This window comes from Tribolium madens, unplaced genomic scaffold (assembly GCF_015345945.1).
Source record: "Tribolium madens isolate multiple individuals breed KSU strain unplaced genomic scaffold, Tmad_KSU_1.1 Scaffold_2;HRSCAF=44;Tcas5.2_LGX, whole genome shotgun sequence".
NCBI classification, from domain to species: domain Eukaryota; kingdom Metazoa; phylum Arthropoda; class Insecta; order Coleoptera; family Tenebrionidae; genus Tribolium; species Tribolium madens.
In genome coordinates, this window is record NW_025400995.1 from 4687573 (window position 1) to 4711860 (window position 24288).

Genomic DNA, 24288 nt, shown 5'->3' on the forward strand with positions numbered 1-24288 from the left:
AATTAATAGTAATATTATACAAGAAAATTGATTTTGACGAAAATTTGTAACAAAACTTACTTGAAATAAAGCGACATCATTGTCGTGTGCCACGCCAAGATTATACAATGGATGTGGAACAACATTTTTAACTTTCATTTTTTGGCCGTAAAAAGCATGAGCATGCCGCCTGGTAATGCCCAGCTGAATGGTCCAACCGGAAACATCCGAATGGCTGCAGAATAAGAAAAATATTAAACCCGTCTTGGCACAAATCACATTATCTTACTTCCCGACACAGTGAGATGCTGTAAGCACCCACTGATCGGCGATTAAAACGCCCGCACAATAAAATATTTCTTCAGGACCTCCAAGCAAAGCTGCAAGAAATGGCCAGTCGCCCGGTTTTGATGGAACACCCCCGACTATTCTCAAAGTGAGTCGTTCTGCGTAACTTTTCCGAGCTTTTCCACACACTACAACTCGATGTAGTAAACAATTTAACAAACCGAAAACACACTTACTATAATTTGTACAATTCAAAGCTACAGTTGGGTAGGTCGTGCCGTTGCACGAACCAAATTCTCGGATCATGTTCTTCGGCCGTTTGTTCTGGTTCATTCGCCAGATAGCCGTTGTCTCCTGAATTGGTGGAGAAATGTTTATGTCGGTACCTCTCAATAAACGACTTCCATTGGAATTCCTATAATTCCCAAAAACACTCTTTAAACTTTTGCAAGAAACAGAGAAACACTCAACGCTCGTCTACTTCTTTAATTGTTCGGGCTCGTTTTTCTTTCGAAACATATTTCTTATTTGGAGAAATCTCCAACAAAGGTTGTTAGCTCAATTCTCGGTAAATCTACCAATTGGACGCCTCTTAATTGTCTCGGAAAATGCGCAACATTTTTCCATTTATTTATTTTTATGAAATAAAATTATCTATAAAAATGAAGTAAACAAGATGATATTTTTTTCAATTTCATTACCGCATTGTATAACTAAGGATATTACGGGTTTCGATTGAGAGAGATACTCTGACATGTGATTTTTAGAAAAATAAGAAAATGTGCAATTACTAAATCTTTTTTATTGGTTCGCCACACAAAATTGATTGTTGAATTAATCGAATTTTCTCTTAACTATCAAGCCGTGAAAAGACCAAAATATTTATTTAATTTCTTTTTTAAATCTTTGTAACGTATTATTTTTGTTTTGTTACACGTGGTTTGAAGAACAACAAGAGAGCAAGCAAATCGATAAAAAACGCATTTGTATAGGAATCCTCTACTACATTTTAGCGTAAATAGTGTGATTTGAAAGTCTTCTAAAATTAGAATATGTGGAAATTCAAATTCTTTGTTAGTCCAATTATTTTATAAAAAAGTTTCAAAAAAACATCTAGTATGTTTTAACATAAACATTATGTTTTCCTCAATGTGTAAAAATTCGGGTTTCCAACTTGGTCTAACGTTCAAATCACTCATTATTTTAATTTCCAATGGACGCAAATAAATTTTTCGGCAATGCTATTGATTAAGTATTTTAATTAAAATAGCTTTGCTAATTACAAATAGTGCGTGCATGATTGAAAACTTACGAATATCCAAGAAGTGAGCAGATCGATTTTGGCGACGTTTTCTGATCCCAGTGTGCCACACATGCTGGCACCCATTCTTCTTGATCAGGCCTATACACCTCCAACTGCCCTTTCCCTTCATCTCCATTTCGCTCACTTAATCTCACTAAAAGTCGCATAATTTTGATCTCTTCTGAGTTTATCTCCTCGTTACTTACAACAATTCCTTTCATCCTGGCCCCATGGACAATCTACTTTTCCATCACACATGTGTTCTTGCGTGATGCATTTATCACCCCCGCAGTGGATCATTCCCGGGCCACATTTTTTACAATTCAATTCATCGGATTTGTCTTTACAATCCATGTGACCGTCACATTGCCAATCTTTCGGAATGCAACGTCGTACGTCACATTGGAAGCCATTTGGACAGACTTGAGGAAAATGGTAATTAATCGAATTGTGTAATTTGAGAAAACAAACTGAATTAAAGGCAACTTTCTTATTTTGAGGGATGCAATTACGAATGCTAATTGCTTAAATATGGAGAGCCAAATTTGTTGAATAAATGTTGTTTCAAGTAATTTTTATTTGGGTTGGAAATTGGTTTTGAGGTTTTTATTGATTTCTGTTTAGGGAAACAGACGGCCTATAATCATTTTATTTGGAAATCGTTGAAATTTGCCGAGGCCATTAGTCATTCGAAACTGTTGACATTAGAGATAAGTTGATGGGAAATCTGTTTCAATGGAGCATTTTGCGTAGAACACGAAGATACATGTGGTATATTGATAGGATATTTTCGCGGTAAGCGATAAGCAAAATGTTATTATTCTATTGGGTTTATCTGATGATGTTAGTGGAGCTTACGCACAGCTAGTACAATGTTATTAAAGCTCAACATCGCGGTTTATAGTGTAAACAGCTTCCGGTTGTTTTACTCCTTTACTTTAATAGTTTCGAGCTTGCGTTGACTTCATTAAACCTGATAATTCCAAATTCAAAGTAAAATTACCTGGTCTTTGGGCACGCAATTTGGCTTGCTTGACTTCATGATAACCGATGCAGTGACCGCGATCAGGCTTTTCCGGAAACAAACCACAGTCGAGGTATTCCGGGAGGGTGAGTCCGAACACATCGAGAAAAAAGCCGCACCTTCTTTTTGTCTCTGAAATTGTGTAATTAATTCTGCTTAAATGCAACTGATAGAATTATACCAAAACAAAGATTACGACAGGGCCGGACTACTTCGCCATGGGGGCCACATTTAGGTACGAAAAGGGAGCAAAGAAATAATGCTGAAAGTTCGTAGCAACGCACATCTACAACAGCATCGTACAGTTCCAACTCTTGTTGAGCGTCTCTTTGGCCAAATTGGCCCATGTAGTTGGGAAAAACAGTGTAATTGTAAGGTACTTTATGTTGGAGACAAAAATTTACAATCACGGGGAGACAGATTCCGGGTGCTGGATTCATACTGATTTTCTCTACAACTGGAGTTATTGTTGTATTGACTGTTTTATTTACTACTTGCACTGATGATGGATAAGCTGAAATAAAAGGGTTAGATTTTTGGGGGTGGTTTCAAGAAGTCACCTTTAAAGTACGCCGCCATCCCTGCGCCAATGGCAAACAAGGCAATTGCATTAATAATAATTTGAGCAAATCTAAACCTTAATTTTAAACGTCGAGCATAGTGGCTCGAGGGACGTCTCATATCTCTAATTATCTAAAAATAAGAAGTCAGAGGGGCGAAATCGATAGAATTCCCGTTACCCTATGGTGAAGCGACATATTCGAACCATTATGAAAGCGCACGATGGTCTGCAAACTCGCAGGCGTGGATGCACTTTTAGTAATGGTCGTGTTGCCATTAGCATCGTCTTCGACATTCTGGACTTTTGCTAAGATTCCGTTCTGTTGTCTGACGGGGGTCTTTGGAGGCAAGAGAGGAGTTTCCATTGTTTTTGTGGTGTAACTCGGGGAAGATGTTTGACTAAAACTATCACTCGATATGCCCGAGTCTTGCCGTACTGAAACTCGCCCTCCGTTACATTGCTGATTTCCGGGAACTTTATTTGCCGGAGAAATGGTGGGCTTATGACAAGTTTTCGGTGCCGGTGGTGGCGGCCCTACGGGCGCTGGGGGAATCTTTGTGAAGTCCTGAGTCACAGAATTAAATTCAAATGTGACTACTAGTAAGGCCCCGTCAAACTCAAAACACTTTTTTAAGAATCCCACCCTGTTTTTAAAGCATGTTAGAAAGCCTTCGGCACATGAGCTTGTTCAGCACATAACACGTTTTTAAGGATTCTGTCCAACAGGACAGAAACATTTTAAGGTAGAAGACATGATATATTTTAAAAACAAATATTTCAAGGATTTTGCCCTTTTTACGTACCTTTTTTAAAAAAAAGTCCAAATTTTAGGATTCTGCTCTATTTTTGAGAAAATTCACCTTTGGAAAAACAGTTAAAATTTCAAGGACTCTCCCGTTTTTAAAATAAAATATTAAAAAAGCAATTGTTTCAAAGTATTTTGGCCTGTTTCAAAAGAATATTAATAAAGCTAAACTGTCAGAATTTTCAAAACATTGCAGTCTGTTATTCGAAAATTTATGTTAACGTTATAATTGGTTACTCAGATCAAAGATTTAAATTGGTTCACTTTAAATCTTTATGGACTCAACGTCTCTGATAAAAACTAATGAATATAAGACACTGATGTACTTACTACCATTATTAATGTTTTTTTTTTATATTTAAGTAAACTTTAATTGAAACCTTTGATTAGCAAATTTAATAATCAACTCTTTCAACCACCGTTTACTGTAATTATTATGAATTATTGCGAAATAAAATTCATTGAAGCTTCTCTGATCTTCTGTCATAAACAAATGAAACCCAATCCAAAATGAAAATTTGATCAAACAAAATTGTATTTTAAGATTTATATTATTTTTTTTTATTATACTTATATTTTTTCATTTAAATTTGATGAGAATGCAGAGTCTCTTCCAGAGTCGCTATTTTCTTCCTGAACTTGTTGCTGTTCCTGGTTAAATTGTCCAGGATTCTCTTCTGGATTACTACAAAACAATGTTTTAGATATTTAGGTAGATGGGTATTTTCTTAGAGCTCTCGAATTTCTAAAAGGATATAATGCGTACTCTGTGTAGTGGAGGAACTTGGACAGTGGCGTAACAAAAAACTATTCTACAGTAAAAAGGGGATTATAGTGTTGCAAATTTTTAGCGACTCTTGTAATAAAAATTATATTAAAGAATGTTTCTCCATTATCTACTTCAAACAAGCTCTAGTTTCTCATTTTTCAAAGTTAAGTTTTGAGTGAATTATATGTGATCGAATAATACTTTTCTCGGTGAAGTACTGATGAAAAACTTGTGGTTTGATAATGGACTTTAATATTGTTTATTAATAAGTTAACAAAATCAAAAAAAAAATATTACTGTACGTAGATTATTATTTGTTTTGTTCTAATAAATAAGTGTGAATACACACCACTGCTCTCAGTTGATTTCAAAACCCCCTATATTTACGAATGGATTCGTCCGTGACCAGTTTTGGTTTCTGCGCATCCTTTCCATCGATATACTAATACGATTTTCCAAACTGTACCTATAGTACAAAAAGTTTCTAAGTTCCAGGAAGAAAACTCATTTTTCATCGGCCGAATTAAAAATAATCAAAGGGTCAGGTCTTCTATTAAATTAATTATTACGAAATCGTTGTAGGTTTTTACATCCTCGTATAGAATATTGTCTCATTACATAATTTGGGTCGATGGGGACAATAGAAATACCCATTCCTTGACTGACTGCTATATTAGCTAAAAAACGGAATGCGTTCACCTTGTTGAACATTAACACTTTCAAACGTAGTCATGTTTTTAAATCTATATAGTATTTTATAAAATACTATTATTTTATACTACGTACCAAGATTTCTTTCTTTCTTTCTTTCTTTACCGTTCCGCAAAAGAAAACACAAATACACAAAGCCACAGACAAAAAAAAACGTTAGTCGTAGATTATTGCGCAAACTAATAAGCACTTCATAAGACTCAGATAATAGATTGTTTTGTAGCTTACAGCAGGATGTATATTAACGTCATAAGACCGATATGTACCAAATAACAGATGAGATGAGTTTTGTAAACCGTGGCGAAGCCGAGGTTTAAAATCAACCGAATCTGTTGTTTGGTATCGGCCGTGTATCGTTTAGGACTTTTTGTAATCCCATTTTCATTTCTGACTTAGAGAGGAGCAAAGCAAAGGAGTATGTTCTAGCAGTTTTGATGGAAAAGGTAATGTTTCAGCATGTGGTTTCTTTCCAAATAATGAGAATGTCGAGGGATTCATTTTGATAAATCAGAAAATTGGTTTTATGGTGAACCAAACAATATTTCTGATGGGCAAACTAATTTTTATACAGTATTATTACACAAAATTGGGCATACATTAGATATTAAACAGTAGCTGATGTGGTCAAATAATATCGGATTTGATTAAGAGTTTTATTTTTATTAGATATTAAACATTCTGCACATAATTCAATTATGTATGTACCCCCATTAAAAAGGTGATATTGATAAATTAATTAATTAATAAATTATGAGCCATTCAATATTAATATCAAATATGAATTAATACCAACAACAACTATTAAAATATCAACAAATAAACACAAATTATTACAAAACAATAAAATTCAAGTCTCATGAGGGGTCTTTAAAACCCAATTTACCAGACTTATGTTATTTATCAGTAAGTTTATTAGTAGCTTTAAATCACCATTTGTAATATATTCCACAAAAATTGGTTTAGATAATGAATATAACTGACAAACGATACAGAGATCCAAAATTAATATTAATTTACCATTTGTAAAACAAATCTCTCACATATATATTCTGGACCAGTTGTAATTATAGATGAAAATAAATATTATTTCAAAGACTTTCCTAGTTTTGTTTTTAAAAGAAGGATAACAAAGCGAATTCATACGAATATGATGAATTTTCAAATGTGTTAATTAAAGCTGCTCCATTTGATTTTAGTACTTTCGATATTCATTGTCCCATTCTAGGTATTTTGGAACAACTGAAAACTTTATTAAGTAAACTGGTTTCTTATAGTTTTGAAAAACTGATTGAAAAATACACTTTTAACAGAACACCATAGAAATAATACATGAAACAAAACAAAAGGACAGAATCCCTGTGTGCTGAACAGACCCATGAGCCGAAGGCTTTTTAAATATGCTTTAAAAACAGGGTAGGATCTTTAAAAAGTGTGCTGACAAGGCCTTACTAGTAGTAATGTGCAAGCAGATATATCTGACTGTTTCGGTGACGCGTTCCTATTTAAGTCGTACGTTCGTGATAAGATATTTATATTACTGGAGTCGGTTGAAATTTGGTTTCTAACGGGCGGTCTCGGTTTGTTATCTACAGGGGGGATGGGGGGCAAGGCTCGAGATTTCGGCAAAGGGGGGATTACTGGGGGTGGTTGTGGTTGAAGCCGAACGTTCATCTTTGCACTTTCGGACGAGTTCACCGGTGCGGGAACATGCGTTCTTTTGGGGACAGCAGGTGGTCGCAATGGAACTGGCGGTGGTATCTGAAAGAAAAAGCTCTCGATACCAAAACTTTCAGTCTTGACGATTCAAATTTAACTTAAATTTTCCTGAACTTTGGATCTCTAAAAATATACTGACGTTTTATCTAAATAAATCGTAGTTTTATTCCCGCTGATTTCGACGTTGAGAAGATAAATATTTTTTAAATATGCACACAATTAAATTTTTTGGTTATAAAGTTAAATTTATTTAATTGCTATTTCTGTCAGATTAAAATTTCAGAATAGCTTTGTGCATTAAAAAGATTCTAAAAATAAAAGCGTAAAAAGTAAATACCTGAAAACGTTTTCATCACAAACAACGCTCAATTTTCTAAACAAAGAAAATTTAATAAAACGTAATTTGTGTTATTAATTAAAGTATTTTAGTACTAAATTTAGATACTAAATAGTTTACAAAATTCTTTCTTTGAGAAAAAGTAAAATAGGGTTCGAAAAGAATTTGAACAATAAGCCACTCTATTTTTTTTAAAACAAAGAGGTTCATCATTAGATTTGCAAAAATTTTCCTTTCCAATTTTCCATCTTAATTCCGATTTAATTTGACTGAAAACAAAGTAAGGATGACTGTACTTTATTTTATTATCCGTTGGTTCTATGTCCTTGTATTTATTTTTAATGATCGAGTGAAAAGATAACATAACATGAAGGAGTTGTATAGCAAAATAAAAGAACAAAAACCAGAAAGGTGCTTCTTTTGTCTGGTTACGTGCTGGTTTTAATGGTCGAATAAAAATGTAAATACATCAATAAAGTGCTTGAGAAAATGTTAAAGTGCAACTAAAGAAAGTTTCTATAAGTCGTGCAAAGCACATAAAATAAAATGTGCAATTATAAACGATGCCTTTAAGAGTTATTCTAATGTAAACTGTCAGGTTGTGTGGTTTATGCTCAATTATTCTTTGAGAAAAACATTTTAAGTAGTACTTATGAAATATTCGTTTGAATTGATTTGATGTCCCGGCAAAAATGATTTTCGATTTTGTGTGGTGGGTTTTTCTTTTGGTTTTTTTTCACCGACAACGCTTTCATAAGAGTAGTAATAAATCAAATATTTTAATTTTTATCCGCAATGAAAGCATGAAAACAGAAAGATGAGTCGAGCTGAACTCAATGAGGATCTTAAAAGGGCGAAGTGATTATGTGGTCCATAAAAATGCTATGCAAATAAGCGTATTAAAGTCATTAATTTCATATTTTGTTATGATTGATTGCTCCACCGGCAGATATTTTTAGCCCATATTTCGCCGCAGTTAAACATAAGAATTTCCATTAAACAATGAATCAATCTCATATATCTAACAAAATGACATTATACTTACCTTTCAGTTAAATAAAACAAATTTTAGTGCGATTGCTATAATCAGTCCTCACAATTAATTTAAAATTCCGATTGGCGTGCCGGGGATTGTTTAAAATTTGATTGCCGTGTAGTCTCTCGATTTTCTCTCAGATTATTTAAACAGAACTGAATTATAAACGCGTATCAACGATTAAATCTAAGGAATTATGTGATGAAAGCGAATCCTGTTTTGAAAGTGTTTATTTTTAGATAAAGTTATTCCACGTGAAGAATTGCTACAAGAAATATATTACTTACGCTAGCAACCGGTGCATGTCTCTCCTCCGTGATAGGACAAGTGTGTGCCGAATGCCTTCGGGCGTAAATGTTCGAATTGTTGATAGGGGCCAACGTGAGTGAAGCTGGTTGTAAATTTTGCTGATCGCCATCGAGTAGATCCAGCAACGCGCGTTCATTTGCCAAACTTCCCCATCTAAGCAAATAACCACTTAAAACACGAAGGTTTTTATTAAAATCGACCAATACCTTGGCCTAGGCCTTGGTTCTTCTATCTGGTTAATACTGTGACGATGTCTATCCACCATGGCGTCCCTTTCCCCTTACAGCATGCTGCGCTCTGCACATACAACAGACCTGTTGCACCTATACAAAAACAAATTATTTGCGTGGGAATACCCCAGATCCTTCTCTTCAATCACTAATTTAAAATAACAATACCAAAACACACTTTTACTCTTACGCCAACGTTAGTAGTAGTAGTACACCAGCGATCATCTAATTTCTGAATCAGGAGATTTGAAAGTTTTTTTTAGAAAAAACTGTCAATTGGTTTAGGAGTGTTTCAAGATGTGGACACAAAATTTCTTGAAACCGTAAGATAGTTGGAAGGAACGCCAATGATTGGACCGCGAAAATGTATCTCCGCTGAAAGTTATTTCTTTTGAAACTTTGTTTTAAGTTGGAGTTTGTAAGTAGGAATTTCGCGATATTGTTGTTACCGGCAAGTTGCAATTCAAAGTGCGGTCACTGACCTACAACAGACATCACGTACACACTCACCTGGAGCGATGCGCGCGTAAAGCAACGTGTGGTGTGCGTGACCGCGGCGTGACGACATGTGTACGCGAATGTGTCTTAGCTGGTGGTCCTTCGGACCTGCGCCGCCGCCCGGCCGAACCGCCGCCGCCCGGCCCAAGCTGCGCTCGATGCAGCGCTCAACTCCACGTGGACGTCTGAAACACCGATTCCTGAGCCGATCCTGAGTCGGCTTTACCGCCTCAAAATGCATTATTACTTTCATCAGCTAATAATACGAAATAATCGACTAACTAGATGCAGAAGCCCGCGCGTGATTCTAATGACGGCGTGTTTGGGAAACTTCGTTAAAAGGACCATAATCTATTCCGGAGCAAGACATTCATTTGTACACCTTACTCCAATTTACGGTGCAATTCATCAACAAACATTAATATCAGATCTTTCTCGTGAACACCGATAAATTCATAGCGAAATTAAGCTACTTTCAAGGCTTAATTGCTGGCCTTGATCTTGAGGCAAATTTACTGCACATCTTTACGTTTACGAGACGGTTTTCTAAAAGTTCAAAACCTAATACGTTCTTTATAATCAAAGCGAACCGACAAAATAATGTGACTCAACAAAACTTTAAATTCAATGCTTGCAAAGAAACCCAGCGGATTTCGAAAAAATTGCACTCTACACACAAAAGTATTGTACTAGCGTCTCTAATGGACTTGAAAACTGACGTGATTAGCTAATAGCGAGCAAAACACACATGTTTAGTAAAATATTTGGTCGTTAGTACCTTTAGGGTTTTATCCAATTTATTTTTTCTTTCGGGCCGTGATGATCAAATTGATTTCTCTTCCTAAAAACTTCGAAATTCTAAATCAAAGTCTGCAACGGAATTCCATCATTACACCACAAAATATACAAGGTGTGTCAGAACTCGCGCCCCAGAGAAAAATTTCATAAGATAAGATACCAGGAATATGAAAAAAATGTTTAAAAAAAATTCTAAAAATTTTGACATTTATTTTCTGAGATTTGACATTTTTTATGTCTATTTAATAATACTGATGATCTTGTATAGTTTTTTTTTATAATTATGTAATAAAGGTATAAAAGTTTAGGAATAGAAGCCACAAATAACATTAAACAGAGTTAGAATTTAGGATACAGCTTCCTTACTTCCTCTTCTAACAGCCTGTCGCAAAAAACTTGAAAAACTATTTTTCCAAAAATAAATAAATAGAGTCAAAGTGGAAAATTTAAACCCTCATAACTTCGAAATTTTTATGGATAGAATTTTTTTAACATTTTTTTCCATGTTCCTGGTATCTTACCTTACATGGCATTTTTCTCTAGGGCGCGAGTTCTGACGCAGCCTGTATAGAAACATTGTAAAATATTTTAATGTTAATTGTCTCAAAAAACACTTTTTATTGTAGTATGTATGTATTTAAGTTTTGACATGAACGTTTCGATGAAAACCTGTAAAATAATGAAAAACCTTCTATTGAATCATAGTTAAAGACGATGAAGAAGATGAATATTCAGAAATAATTGATAAAAATAGTGTGTGCAATATAAAAAAAGGTTGATCGATTTTTGGTAACATGAAACTTCACATGATGACTTTCCATTGAGCCTTGAATGTAATTGTCACTTTCGCTTTCATCCGATACATCGCAAGTAGAATACAAACATTTTTCAAATATGATTAACTTAGACAAAATACAATACATATAAAAAACAAACATTACCTACATTAACGTAATTATCAAAACCTATAAACCCATATTTCAATTCCACATTAGATTTTATCTTACATCCATTTTTGCATTGTATAATGTTGATCAGTTGAAATATAACATGTAAAATATTTAAAAAATGAGAATCAAATGCCACTACTTTGCTATGCGATGTAACATTTAACATTATTAGTTCCTTAAATGCCGGAAAAAAAATTAAAATAATAAAGCATTTGCAGTAAAACAAAATTTGAGATAATGTATTTTTAAAACAAAAGTTACTGATATGCCTCGATTTAGCTCCCTTTCTTCTGTTTCTTTTATTCTTAAAAATTGAAAACTAAAACAAGAAACACAGGTGACAATGTGTCACATTCTTTTATTTTAATAGTCCAGATTATGATTATGTAAAATATATTTGGCAACAAAATTTTTGACTTTAGGACTGTATTTGGACAGAGTAAAAGTCCCCGGTTCTCCAAGGTGAGCTAGGCACTAAGGCTAGGCATGTTTCATAAAAATTATTATATACTAAATTTACAAAATTGAAGGTTATAAAATTTCATACTAGGCAATCTTATATACTTTAAATTAAATTTAAATTGTTTTCTAGATATCAAACATCGCATTCTTAAAAAAAACATTTTTTAGCTTACTTTACATTATAGTCTCTAAATCTCAATTCCGTTTCCGATCATACATTCTGTTGACCTGACTAAAGTATGGAAGATGTGTATAAAACAATTTTTAGTTTGGTATCAGTTTTTTGCTTTAGCAAATGAATAAAACAATGTCTAAAAAACGTAAAAGTGTGAGTGAGTGCTTCAGAATCCTCTAAGTGATCTGGTTTCCCGCTAGTCGGGATTTTATCGTGAATAAAACAATTTTCCTTGTTAAGTGTAGATATGTGCAATCAGTGTTTCTGGGGATTTTGTTTATATGCTCTATGAATAAATATTTGTCCGTTTTATATTTTGAAATTTTTAAGTGTGTAATATACTCTTTACGGCCTGGTAAGAGGATTGTGAACCATAACTTGAGTCTGGACGACATTTTATCAGATTTCGGTAGAAAGCAATAAAGGTTAAAGTCTTTGCCATCTTAGCAAAAGTCACATTTTGAAACGTGCAGCAGCTGTTTGTTTACTCTACTTACTCTAATAGTGATTAATTATTCCGTGGCTTCCAGATTTATTGATGTAAATGTGTGAAGGTTTGATTATTTTAATTGTAACTAATTGTAGTGAGCAAAAGTAGGAATTAACTGGTAGATGCATTACTGAAATCGCGAGAAAAACTTCATTAAAACGTGTCGCGTATTACCAGCACGGCTTTAACTGGAACACTTATTTAAAATTGTCTTTTAAACGTTTCAACCATTGAACGAGTTGTTATATTCAATAAAATGATATTTACGTTATTTGAATGCAATTTAATTTGACACATTACCAATTGCTAATGACAGCCAAGTAATTAATAATATTTTCACTGTCAGGTACATTATTTTTGTGTTATAAACCGGACGGAAATTGAAGGGTTGTTTGAGGAGTTAAGTCCACTTAAGTGGATTGAACGTTTCCTAAAATATTCATCCGAACCTTTACCACTATTATCAATTTAAATTCCCTATTACTTTAAACGGCTTTGATTATTTTAATTCAGTGATTAGTTCTATGGAAACCGGATTTGTATTAAATTATACTAAGAGGAAGTTTAATCTTAAATCAAACGTTATCTCTGTGAAATTTCATGTAATGATCTACGGATGACCAGTTTTCGAATTCACAATCATTTTATAAGAAACGCTGGCAGCTTATTTTACGCTTTTATTAGCTCGAAAAAATCGAATCATAAACCTTCCGGCATCCATCAATACTCTTAATTTGTTTCATTTCAATGTTTTCACGATGTTGTGCTGAATCACATGAGGCGTAAAACCATGAGAAAATATTTTCAATAAATTTGTTTTGAGCAATCGCGCTCTGCATTTTATGAAAATGAGATAAAAAGTGTCAAAAGAGAATCGGTAATAATAATTTTTTTCATTAGGATTTACTTCTAAAAAATGATTAAAAGAACAGTGATATGTAAGTCAAACTTCAAAAGACTTTAACCGAGAGAATTTTTCTCGGTTTATATCTACTTTTAAAATTAATGCGATATTTTCCCTGGGGAATTTAGTCATAATTTATGGCAATATGCATTTGAAGGCGCGCATGCGTAATCGTTAAATAAACAATTCTGAAAATTTAGTTTGAGAGATCGAAGGATTTATGAGAAAGGGTCGAGCAATTTCATCTGACACCCTACCCCAATGGATCATAAATCGAATCACGACGCTTTGATTTGTCAGTTAGTTTTGCTAATTGCAAAAAATATTAGGCTTTCATTGAAATAATACTTTTGCGAAATTTAATTAAATTTAAATTAATAGCTGCAGGTACAAGGTAATTTTAATAGTTGTACAGAAATTTTAAAGATGCAAATTTTTGTATTCTTTTTTTCGTCAGAAACTATCAAGTTTACTTTAGGTGGAACAAAATGTTTGACAAATTAGCAAACAGTAAAATTAACTTGCACTTTTTATGTCATGGAAACAATAGACATGCTGAAAGACTATTAAGTTTTTTTGTTTTTTTCTAACCTCTATTATCAGACACAACTGTTAAAGTTATCCTATATATTATTCCATCAGCTTCAACCAAAATGATACTGCTAATATTAAAATCGATCATTTACAATAGAATGGAATGTTTTCTATACTACGGAGAAAATTTTGTACGGCTATTGATCTTGATAGCGTAATAAATGGCTTTTATATTATAATAAAAATGCGACATTGAAATTTTTCAGGAGTATTACTTTAAAAATAGTGAAACGGAATAGAATATTGAACATATTTGTTATTTCCAACAAAAGCAAAAAATGTTCAAGCTGAAGAAAAGTGTCAAGGATTTGCACCTTTAAGTGATTTATTTATTTTCAATTTAAAATCAGTCTTTGCAGTTGTTTTGCTTGTGTTAGACTTTAAATGTTGTCGACGAATAAAAAGCGAAAATAATAACGTACTAAATTTCTTGAGGGTTTTTCAACCTTTCAAGTTGAATTATTCGAAAAGAAAAGGTTTTCTCTTATTAATTTTCAAGACTTCGTATTTACTTCTGAAAAGAATTTAAATACGATACTTATACATAACTTAATGAATCTAAAATTTTTATTAAACGTACGATTCACTATCCCAAATTTAAACACCAGAGAAAAACTTTAATCCAAAAATTTAAAACGTAATTCTGAGAGGGGATTAAACATGGGCAGTAAATTAATTTTCTCACTCAAAATGTAAATTTGTTGATATAATATATGCAAATGAATGGTTTCCCGTTTACGCAAATTAACAAATTAAAAAGCAAATTATCTAACTATTAAATACGATACTTTAATTATTTTAATTAATTATTTAATAATCAGTATTCGAGCTATGTAATATATTCCAAGTAAATAGAACAAGTTATGAAGTTATTTCGTCGGGTCAAGCGATTATAGCTTTATTAAATAGTGAAACAAAATTTCTATTATCAAGGAAAATAACTTTGAGAACTTTAACTAATTAAAAATCAATTTACGTCTCGCTAAAACCACAATGTACTGAGCTTAATTGGACAATCGTTTCATTTTTTACTGAAAACTGAATAGACAATCAATTATTTTGCATTATTAATTATAAAATAAGCACCCAAACGAATAACCCAAAATTCTGTTCATAAAATTCTCTAATTAGGGAGTTAATTAAATTTTTTGATGATTAAAAGCTAGTAAGCAAGCAAAAACGGTATAAAAATGAATAAAACTTTAACGAGTGTGCTTTCATGTGGCGTATAGAATAATAAAATTTCTAATTGTCAGCACCGGCTCTTTTTCATTAGAGCATAATATTCAGGTAAATTCAACAAACAAAGATAAAAGAGCAATTGTTTGAATCTAAAGATATTCACGGAAAATCCTGAAATAAATGGGCACGCTTAGAAGCTCACTTTTCTACAGCTTTATTAGAGCCCTTGAAACATTAAATTTGTTAAATAAAATATTTTGTGTATTTTAAGCAATCTTTACAAACGCAAAAATATCCCCTTATATCACAAACAGCGACCTTGTTATATCATACTTTCTCCGGTCAAGTGTATGATAACCTTGAATTAAATTTACTGTCGTAATAGTTGGCAATTTGTAAATCCCAGGTGTACAGTTGATATATTATTCGAAGTTGTTTTCTAGGATAAATTACAACACTAGTGCGCCGAATGGCAGCTGTTAGTTCTAAAACTTCAAAATTATTGGAATCAGCCACTGAAATTCAAATAGTTGACTAAAGTCTGCAGAGTAAAATCTAATCTTTTGTGATAGACTTTTCTGTATAAGAAATAGGTCCTGACCTTTACTGAAAAGCATTGTAATGCGTTATTAGGCTTTTTAAAAGAAAACGTAAACATGATAAAAACAGCTTTATGGTAAATTGAAACACATTCATTAAGTTTCAAAAAATTAAGTAATTCAAGTGTTTTATAATATAAATACGTATTTTTAGCTATTTGCGCGTCCTTCTTTAAATCGATTAGATAACAAGTCAAATGGAAATGCGGGGACATATTTAGAGGCACGAAACCGTACACATACAAAATATTTCCGTATAGACTTCTGCTTCAAAAGGAAAAATAAAATTTAATTAAAGCATAATAAATTTCGAGAGTAACATTTTACGTACGGATAAGGTGCAAATTCTTCACATTTTTTAACGAAAATTTTTACAAGATTAAAAAACGAATATGTCAGCACTTGACATACCTTACAAAAGTAAAATATAAGTTCATATAAAACTAGTTTTTATGTCGTAACTGGTTTTACAAATATAATTTCAATTTCAAATTTATTATTACAGCCCGGCGCATCCACCATTTTAAACAAAACTAGAATCCAATAAATTTTATTATTGAAAATCCATCTCATATTGTACCTCTCAGACAACTACATAATTTACGTAAATAAAAGAAAAAATCCTATTATGATTCATTTACAACGTTAAATAGAAATACATTGTTTTAAATCAAAAACATATTTTGTGTTAAATATTCCGATTTATGATTGAAAGAGATATTTATTTTAGTTCATCCATTTAGGTTTAAATTTTAAACCCGACAGTTAATCATTCTGAAAGAAATGAGTTTTCGAACGTAACTAGAGAAACCAAACGTTTCAAACGGCATCCTGGGTCAGCTGTCAAGATCAGTCGATAGATTTTCAGACGCTAGGGGAAAGTGGAATAAAGCTGTCCACGTCTAACGACTTCTACTTTTTTAAAGTAGATTACAAGTAAAAGTGCGTCAATAGTTTTTAGTAAATTTAGTGACAGCAATATAATGGTGCCGATAAGGGTGAAAGTAATTTTTCATTTTGACTTTTAATTTTGTACGTTTTGATGGCAACTTGTCAACTGTCTGATATTATGTAAATTATAGTTGTTTTCAACCTGGAAATGAATTTTCCGAGTTGTAAATCTTGATTTTTGTTTTGATTGCAATAGATTTCCCGACGAAAATGTAAAACATATGCTCCGTTTTCATTCGTTGTTCGTTATTCAAGTAACGCATTAAGTAGCAGCTGTTACTAAGCTCAAAGCTCAAGAAGTCTTCCAAACTAACACAAAACATTGCTATTGAGGCGACATGTGCTTAAGAATTTCAAAAACACTTTTGTCACTAATTATGAGAGCAATCCGTGATATTAAACAATAACTGTCGAGACGAATATCTTTCATCGGTGTGATTCGTATGCAAGGGAAATGCGGAAAATTGAATTCCGGTCTTAATGGTGTGTGGTGGAAAGCAGAAGCTCGATAGGCGGACGCGCCTGGCCCTTAAACTAAATAAACCCAAGAGCTACAGCGCCGAGCCACCTACTTTAAGCTTCGCACGTTCTTTCTATAAACCATTCTGGCCGAAAAATTAAAAAAAGACTACTCTCTGACATTCTTTTCTATTATAACCCTTTCCCGGCCTCATGAACAATTAATCGTTTCTCGAGAAAACACGCTGTCGATTTGCCAATGAATTTCTTTTCTCGAAGAAAGCAATAACTGTGTATTTCGATGCGTTGTGAATTTAAAAACACTAGAGATTTGTTGGTGACTTGTTCCAATAACAACTTTGCGGCGAGAGCTTGTTTAATGAATTTAGAAAAGTTATATAAAAACAGAGCAGAAATCAGTTTAGATTAAATCAAGTCAAATTATAGGGTAAATCTCATTCAAATAAACCAGCAAGTGCAATTGTGGATTTAAACTCAAACATTTGCTTGATATTATATCGTAAGTTTAAGTTTCATTATAAGCGAGCGCGTTTAATTAAAACAAGATTTTTTATGCGACTGCAATCTTTATTACTCGTACACAAAATGAAACTTTTAATATTTGGTTTATGAAAAAAATACTTCCAAAAATTCTTTATCAAACCTATTTGTCTTTTCATTACTATGTTAAGAAGTCAAATAAATACAGTTGCAGCAACTTGTGTTCGAACACCAAATTGATTTTGTTATTGTAAGTTGAAAATTTTCGAAAAACCTGTGACATAAATTACGCTTTTAAAATGCTTGGCTCACTGCTCGCTTACGAGTAAACTGCACTTAAATAAATCTCAAATAGTTCAAGAAACTTGAGAGCGAAATGCTTTTATTCAAAGAATCCACTGTCGTTTCATTTAATTACAAATGATTCTATTTACAAGACTTCTAAATATTTAAAATAGTTCTCAACACCCTTGTTAAGTGTATCAGAGAGGTAAAATAATTTACATAAAAAAACTGTGAAACAGCAAACTTGATTTTACTTTTTCTATTACACTTTAAATCGATTAACTTTACGCCGTCGCTGATATTGATTCCGATAAATTTTCACTATGAAACAATTTGAAGATATTGGAGCTTAAAATTTTCATTGAAACTTTTAATTGTTAATTTCATCGGATTTGTTTCATTTTGTTTCACTGAGTGTATTATTTTCCAATTTTTACCCAATTGGCAAACAAACTATAAATTAATAGCTCATCAATTTATTTTTTAGTGATATGAGTGCCAGTCATTTTTTACTTGACTCTTCTAATTTAAGAAAATAAAGAAATATCCGCGGATAATAAATTGTTATCAAAAAATTACGACACAAGCTAAGACAATTCAACTCAATTTTAACAATAACATAGCACTATGTAGTTAACAAACAAATTTGCCCGGCTAACGCATTTGTAGGATTAATTCGAGTAGAAAAACTCGATATAATTTTTAACTATAAATATTATCAATGTTTATAGAGTGTGTAGCGCAGGTAAAATCTAATATCAGTTTTGTGTTACGTTCAATGATGTGTGAACGAGTCTGTTGTGTCGGTTGAGTGAAAGAAGCAATGACCATGGTTCTTTCTAATCCAGAAGATAGTACGGATGAATGCAGAAATTAAAGAACGATAAGCGTATTACATATGTTAAAAAATAGTTTATATAATTTTGGGAAGAAATTTTCGTGTCGACACAAATTTACAAAAATAAGAAAAACATGCTACAAGATTAAAAGGGTTTGTTGTGGTAATTGTCCGAGTGGTGCAGCTATGTGCAATTTACAAAAGAAAACCGAGAATAAAATAAGGACCACAGCGTCTGTAGATTAAGGTTGAAATCAAATGAGATTTGTTAAAATTTTAGTCTGTAGTGAAATCACGAACAGAGTACGCGGTCTTCAAATTCCGGAATGTGCCAACATTAAGATAATAAAGGTCCGAGTTGTATAAATGATTTAAGCAGAACGGCGAGCTGCTTGCAAAAGGTATTGAGTTATAATATATTCGGTTTCGTCGAGCCAACAAAAATATTGGGTTGTTCCATACACGTGTCTTGAATTTTATAAAAGCGGAATCGGAATCGATCACTGTCGCAAAAAATTATATTGTTTCGCTTTTAATGAAACAAAGTGCTAGATTTGCAAATGTTTTTTCAAAAGCAAGAAAAATTAACGGCTAATTTTCTCTTTCTGTTCAAAAACTATTTTTTAACAGTTTAATACGGTAAAGTTCTCAATAATTTGCGTTTCCTATCTTAGCTTTCCAAACATAATGTAGATTAGCTGACAAGGACACACAGAAAAGCCAGCAAATCCAACTAGATCTTTTGATCCTCTTCCATTAGATATTTCTAAAGGGTTATCTCAAAGCAAACCAGCTACCAACTTTGACATTTTGAAAGTTTTCAAATTCAATCAGTAATTAATTTTTGAGATTTACATGTTTCTTGGTAATGATTTTGCCAGAGTTGAGAATAATTTGGCCGGATTTGTGGAAGTTTTGTCTGTTGATCGAGATTTCAGCAAAATCATTATTCACCTGATGTGTCAAAGAAAGTTGGCAGTGTTAGGTCCACAATTAATATCTTTACCGAACAGCATACAAGGGGCGAAGTGATCGGTTTGTTTTGATTTCATTATGCTAGAGCAGTCCCAGGCACCACCGGAGATTGGCTGGACCAAACTGCTGCCCGGAATGTCTGAGCTCGCGCTAATGGATATTTTACCGGGCAAAAGCACTAAATATTATTTCGCATTCATGACAACATTTAACTGAAATACGTGACTTACTAAACCTCTAACAACTTCTCCAAGTGGTTTTTAAAATCTCCACTTTCTTATTCTTTAAAATTCTAGACTATCACATTGGGTAAACAACTTGGACCTAAAAGGAAATGCACTTGCTGTAATGTTAAACCTACTCAAAAAGGTTTACGTTGTGCTTTGAGGACATGATTTTTACGTTTTATGTCGAGGAAAAAATTCAGAACATCTTTGAGATTTCCTTTTTATACCCATTAGTGCACAAATGTTTCGACTAATCAATAACTGATTGCGTCTCCAATTTTCAATCAGCAAATATAATAATCACCTCAACAAAATTTTCCACTCACAAAACAATCTATGAAATGCTACATTTTCCGTACCGTTACTAATGAGTCTTTACGAAACCATTTAACGTACATTCCCTCTTAAATATCTCATCAATTATCATTTACACCAATGCTCGTGTAAAGGAAATTTCTTGTCTCCACAAATTGAGAGACACTTCAAAGCACTATTAACATTCGTAGTTACAACAAAAACTTTCATTTATTATAATTATTTGGAACATTATTATTTACTCAAAACAGATTGTTGATCATTTCTGTTTTCAAAAGAAAATATAATAGCTTTTTTTAAACTTTCTGTAATTCATCCGTAATAGGCTTATATCTGCCGTTCCAGCACAGCGATTTACGACAAAAAACCTTTTTAAATCCTTAACTTTACGCCAAATGGTGACAAGCCTATGACATGTTAATCCAAAAAGAAAAGTACAGAAATTTCTAGCACAACAGCTTCATTTTCAGACACTTTTCTGTATTTGAATTTTGACAATCACATTCTTAAAAATATTGAAAATAAAGTTCGGCTTCTGGATTGTAAAAGGCAACAATTCCTCATTTCATTAAATGTATTGTCTGTTAGCTTCCAAATTCCATTATACAAAATTTTAATTTTACGTAATTGCTTTTACCTATAAATGACATTATGAGAGCAAGATTATGATATTGTCAAACATCTCGTTGTAGTAACGCACTGCGGTTTTTATTTTGTTATTTTCAAAATTTTAATTTTCCTGATATCCAACAATTGGTAAAACTTTGTGTTTACTTTTGTATTTTGATGTTCATTATTGATTTTAATAAACCTAAAATTCAATTCGTTAAAACTTTGTTTTGTAGACTAATCCTTTGTTGTTGAAATAAAAACTTTCTATTTGTTCTAAGCTCCAAGATACGTCCTTGATCAACTCATATCAAACATTCTTGTTTGAATATTGACATTTAAATTGTTACACCAATAAATTTAAAACTCGAAAGAAACTTCGTCGACTACTACATTAAGTTTTCACTGCTAAGTTAAAACAAACATTATACATTCAAAAAGTAAAATTAATATTAATCGCCCTCTTCGCATTTTAAAATTTCTTTCAACAAAAACAAATTTTATATTGTTATTTTAGATACTTATTTCCAAGCTGTGGTTAAACGTGTCGATAAAACTTTGTAATCCAGTTATAATATTCCTTAGGTATCAAGTTCTGAGTCCCAAAACTGAAGTAAGTGGAAGGATAATGACGAATATGAATAACGACGAATGTTCTTGATTTGAATACAATATCAAGAGGAACTCAATAACTTTGAATTTAGTAACAGTGTGTCTATTGTTGAAACATTTGATTTAATAAAGAGGAGAATTAAATGTAATTCCACAAATTAAGCACATAAAACTCAAAGCCTTATTTAAAACATAAACTTCCTTTCTTACTGGACCAGTCTCTGGGTTATAAAATTTCATGCCCAGATTATCGGCTTCTCGAGGTCTTTTACGGCTTAAGATCAATTCTCGTATGTCACACACATTAGAAATTTCAAAGATACATAATATATTTTTAAGCGTCTTAAACACTTTAACTGATATTTGTCAAAACTGATTATTATATTAAATCAATTTTTCATTCCATCAATTACTTATCGTCTTATAATTAATTTTTTTAAAAAGCTATTAATAAGCGTATAAAAGCTTGAGCAATTTGGAAAAATCTTTCAACTGGCTTTAAATAAATTGAGATCAGTAATATAAGAATTGATGGAAGAGCGCTTTCGATCAATCTTGTGCAACTTCCTAAAAATTTCTGTAACTGAAGGTTTTAATAAATGAAAAACGTATTGACATCCCGGATATATTAAACTTTCTTATAAGATCTCATTTATAAGATACAACTTTTAAACGTCATCTGCCAACCATCAGATAAAAGACCTGAAACTTACATAATTTTGGTCAAAAAAAAATAAAGCCTAATTTTCACAAGAAGTCCAGGTTTATATTTAAACAACTTTCTAAATGTGATAGAACTAGAACAGCCTAAAAGAAAATTTTACTCTAACCACAATGCAACAGTTACAATAAGTCTGGGGTTGATGTGGTCCGATGATAAAACTTTCTTAAATGTCAAAAAGGATGTAGAATGGTTTTTCCAGGGCAAAAAACAAAGTAAGCGAAGTATAGAAAATTTGATGTGACATTTCATCGATAAATTCTACGTGACGGGAATATCGCGACATGCTAAGAAAATGTAATATGAAATCAAATAAATATGCTTTTCCTCTAATTCGGTGTTGTGGTAATTGATATTATCTTTTTAAGAATAAATTATCAAACGAAGTGTTGTAATGAAAATATTTTGTATGCGATAATAATTATTAGTACTTTTGAGAAGCTCCCCCAAATGTGGACTATGTAAATTCAGCAAGAAGATGAAAATTAAATAGAAACAACGACTTGTAAATAGGCGGGTGTCGCGTGGATAATTTGCTAATTTGTGGAAATAAGGAAGACTATTTTGGGTTTTTGTGTTTGATGTAAGATTTTCTCGTCTAGTGTTCTCAAATCGCAAAAATGTGAGTTGGTTTAAGTAAGAAAGTTTACTCACACCGTACATTTGAATTTATCTAAGAACATGACGAGAGTTTGCAAGGTAAAATAGATATTTTGTAAAATAAGAAGACACAAAATAAATAGTCCGCTTTGTCACTGACAACCCAGAGATAGACAAGCACGAACAGAAGAACTTCAGCCTGCAAACTGAGCATCTGAATCCGACGGCGCCGAAAGACCACCCCTACACCCACGCAAAGAGCGTGCGACGCTCTGTTGTAGGCGTCTACATGCAGGAATGCAGACGTGCACGTGGAATTCTACTACTATAGTATTCCATTAGTGCGTATCGAAAATCTCGGCACGTCGCTAATTTGCTACCCGTCTCGGGCACCCCATTATCTAAACTCAACTAAAATGATTGCGAGGAAAAATACAAGAGATGGATGGAATGTGATTACGATCAAAGACGCGTTTGTCAATTTCTCTGTATTATCTCTGAAGAATCTGAAAGAGTTTTGGTTCTTTTTACTTTCGATTTGTAGTCAATAGAGAGAAGGGAATTTGCAACTAGCTAAATTATTTAGTACAAACAGATAATTTACTACTCTATTGACGTACTCACATAAGTCCATGTATCAGCGCCTTTGCACTAGAGCGCACCGTGCTTTTCCCTGCTGAAACTGGAACGTTGAAAGCTACGTACACAGCTGAAGGCTACGAGACTACGAGGAACGAAGAGGGAGAGTGGGGATGCGATATGCAGGAGGGGTGCTTCAGTTGTGCCCTTGACGTTGATCGCATTTGCATCTAAAGTGATGTCAATGCATTTTGTTGGATAAATGTCTTTCATGTTTACATGCATGAAACGTCTAGATTATCCAGACTTAAATAATCAACTCCTTGGAGGCGTCCCAAACTTCAACACTACGCACTGTCAATCAATTTATCGATATTGTCAATTAAAACCGGCCCTCGATCGCAGTTTTTCATTTCGATGAATAAATAACTGAATAACTGAATTATACATACGACCTGGTAGATGGTTCGATCTGTTGGTAAACACAGCGCCACTAAAAACATGATTTACCCCTTTGGAAATCAAAAGAGGAATTAAATAGCTTATAACTTGAGTCGGGTCACCTGCTTTGAGGCTATCAAAGCAATAATTTTATTAGTAAAGCGAACCTGCTAATTATATTCCACACAAATTCAGTATGAATAATTATGAAATTGCTGATTTACGTGACAATGAATAAAATTTATATTTCGCAAAATCAAACACATTTCATCTCGGAGAAAGTTTTTAGAGTTGCGCCTTGTTCAAGATTTATTGCATCTGAAAAGAAACATTATATTATCATCACGCCGCACGACATCTCTGTATTAAATTTACATGGTGACATTTTCCATCTAAATTTCCTGAAAAATTTTGCACCCCTAAACGGATTACAGCTAATTGAGGATATGAATCT

General features: G+C 32.8%; 1 protein-coding gene across 5 annotated transcripts in view; it reads right to left on the reverse strand.

Annotated features, from left to right (window-relative positions):
* The window catches only part of LOC123006509 (atrial natriuretic peptide-converting enzyme), a 31527-nt gene extending 8030 nt beyond the window's left edge, over positions 1-23497 (reverse strand). The window contains exons 1-14 of one of the 5 annotated variants that reach the window (XM_044401040.1): positions 23439-23461; positions 10346-10437; positions 9046-9162; positions 8818-8992; positions 6891-7199; positions 3335-3721; positions 3155-3287; positions 2776-3108; positions 2574-2726; positions 1777-1992; positions 1580-1724; positions 504-682; positions 269-455; positions 61-214 (exon numbers count right to left, since the gene is read on the reverse strand). In XM_044401040.1, coding sequence (XP_044256975.1) covers positions 61-214; positions 269-455; positions 504-682; positions 1580-1724; positions 1777-1992; positions 2574-2726; positions 2776-3108; positions 3155-3287; positions 3335-3721; positions 6891-7199; positions 8818-8992; positions 9046-9104 — 2430 coding nt within the window. In that variant the 5' untranslated portion in view covers positions 9105-9162; positions 10346-10437; positions 23439-23461. Of the gene's footprint in view, positions 1-60; positions 215-268; positions 456-503; positions 683-1579; positions 1725-1776; positions 1993-2573; positions 2727-2775; positions 3109-3154; positions 3288-3334; positions 3722-6890; positions 7200-8539; positions 8667-8817; positions 8993-9045; positions 9523-9579; positions 9671-10345; positions 10438-23438 lie in introns of those variants that run through there. The other 4 variants (XM_044401039.1, XM_044401038.1, XM_044401037.1 and 1 more) reach the window with 4 other exon arrangements.
* Positions 23498-24288: the final 791 nt, after the last annotated feature.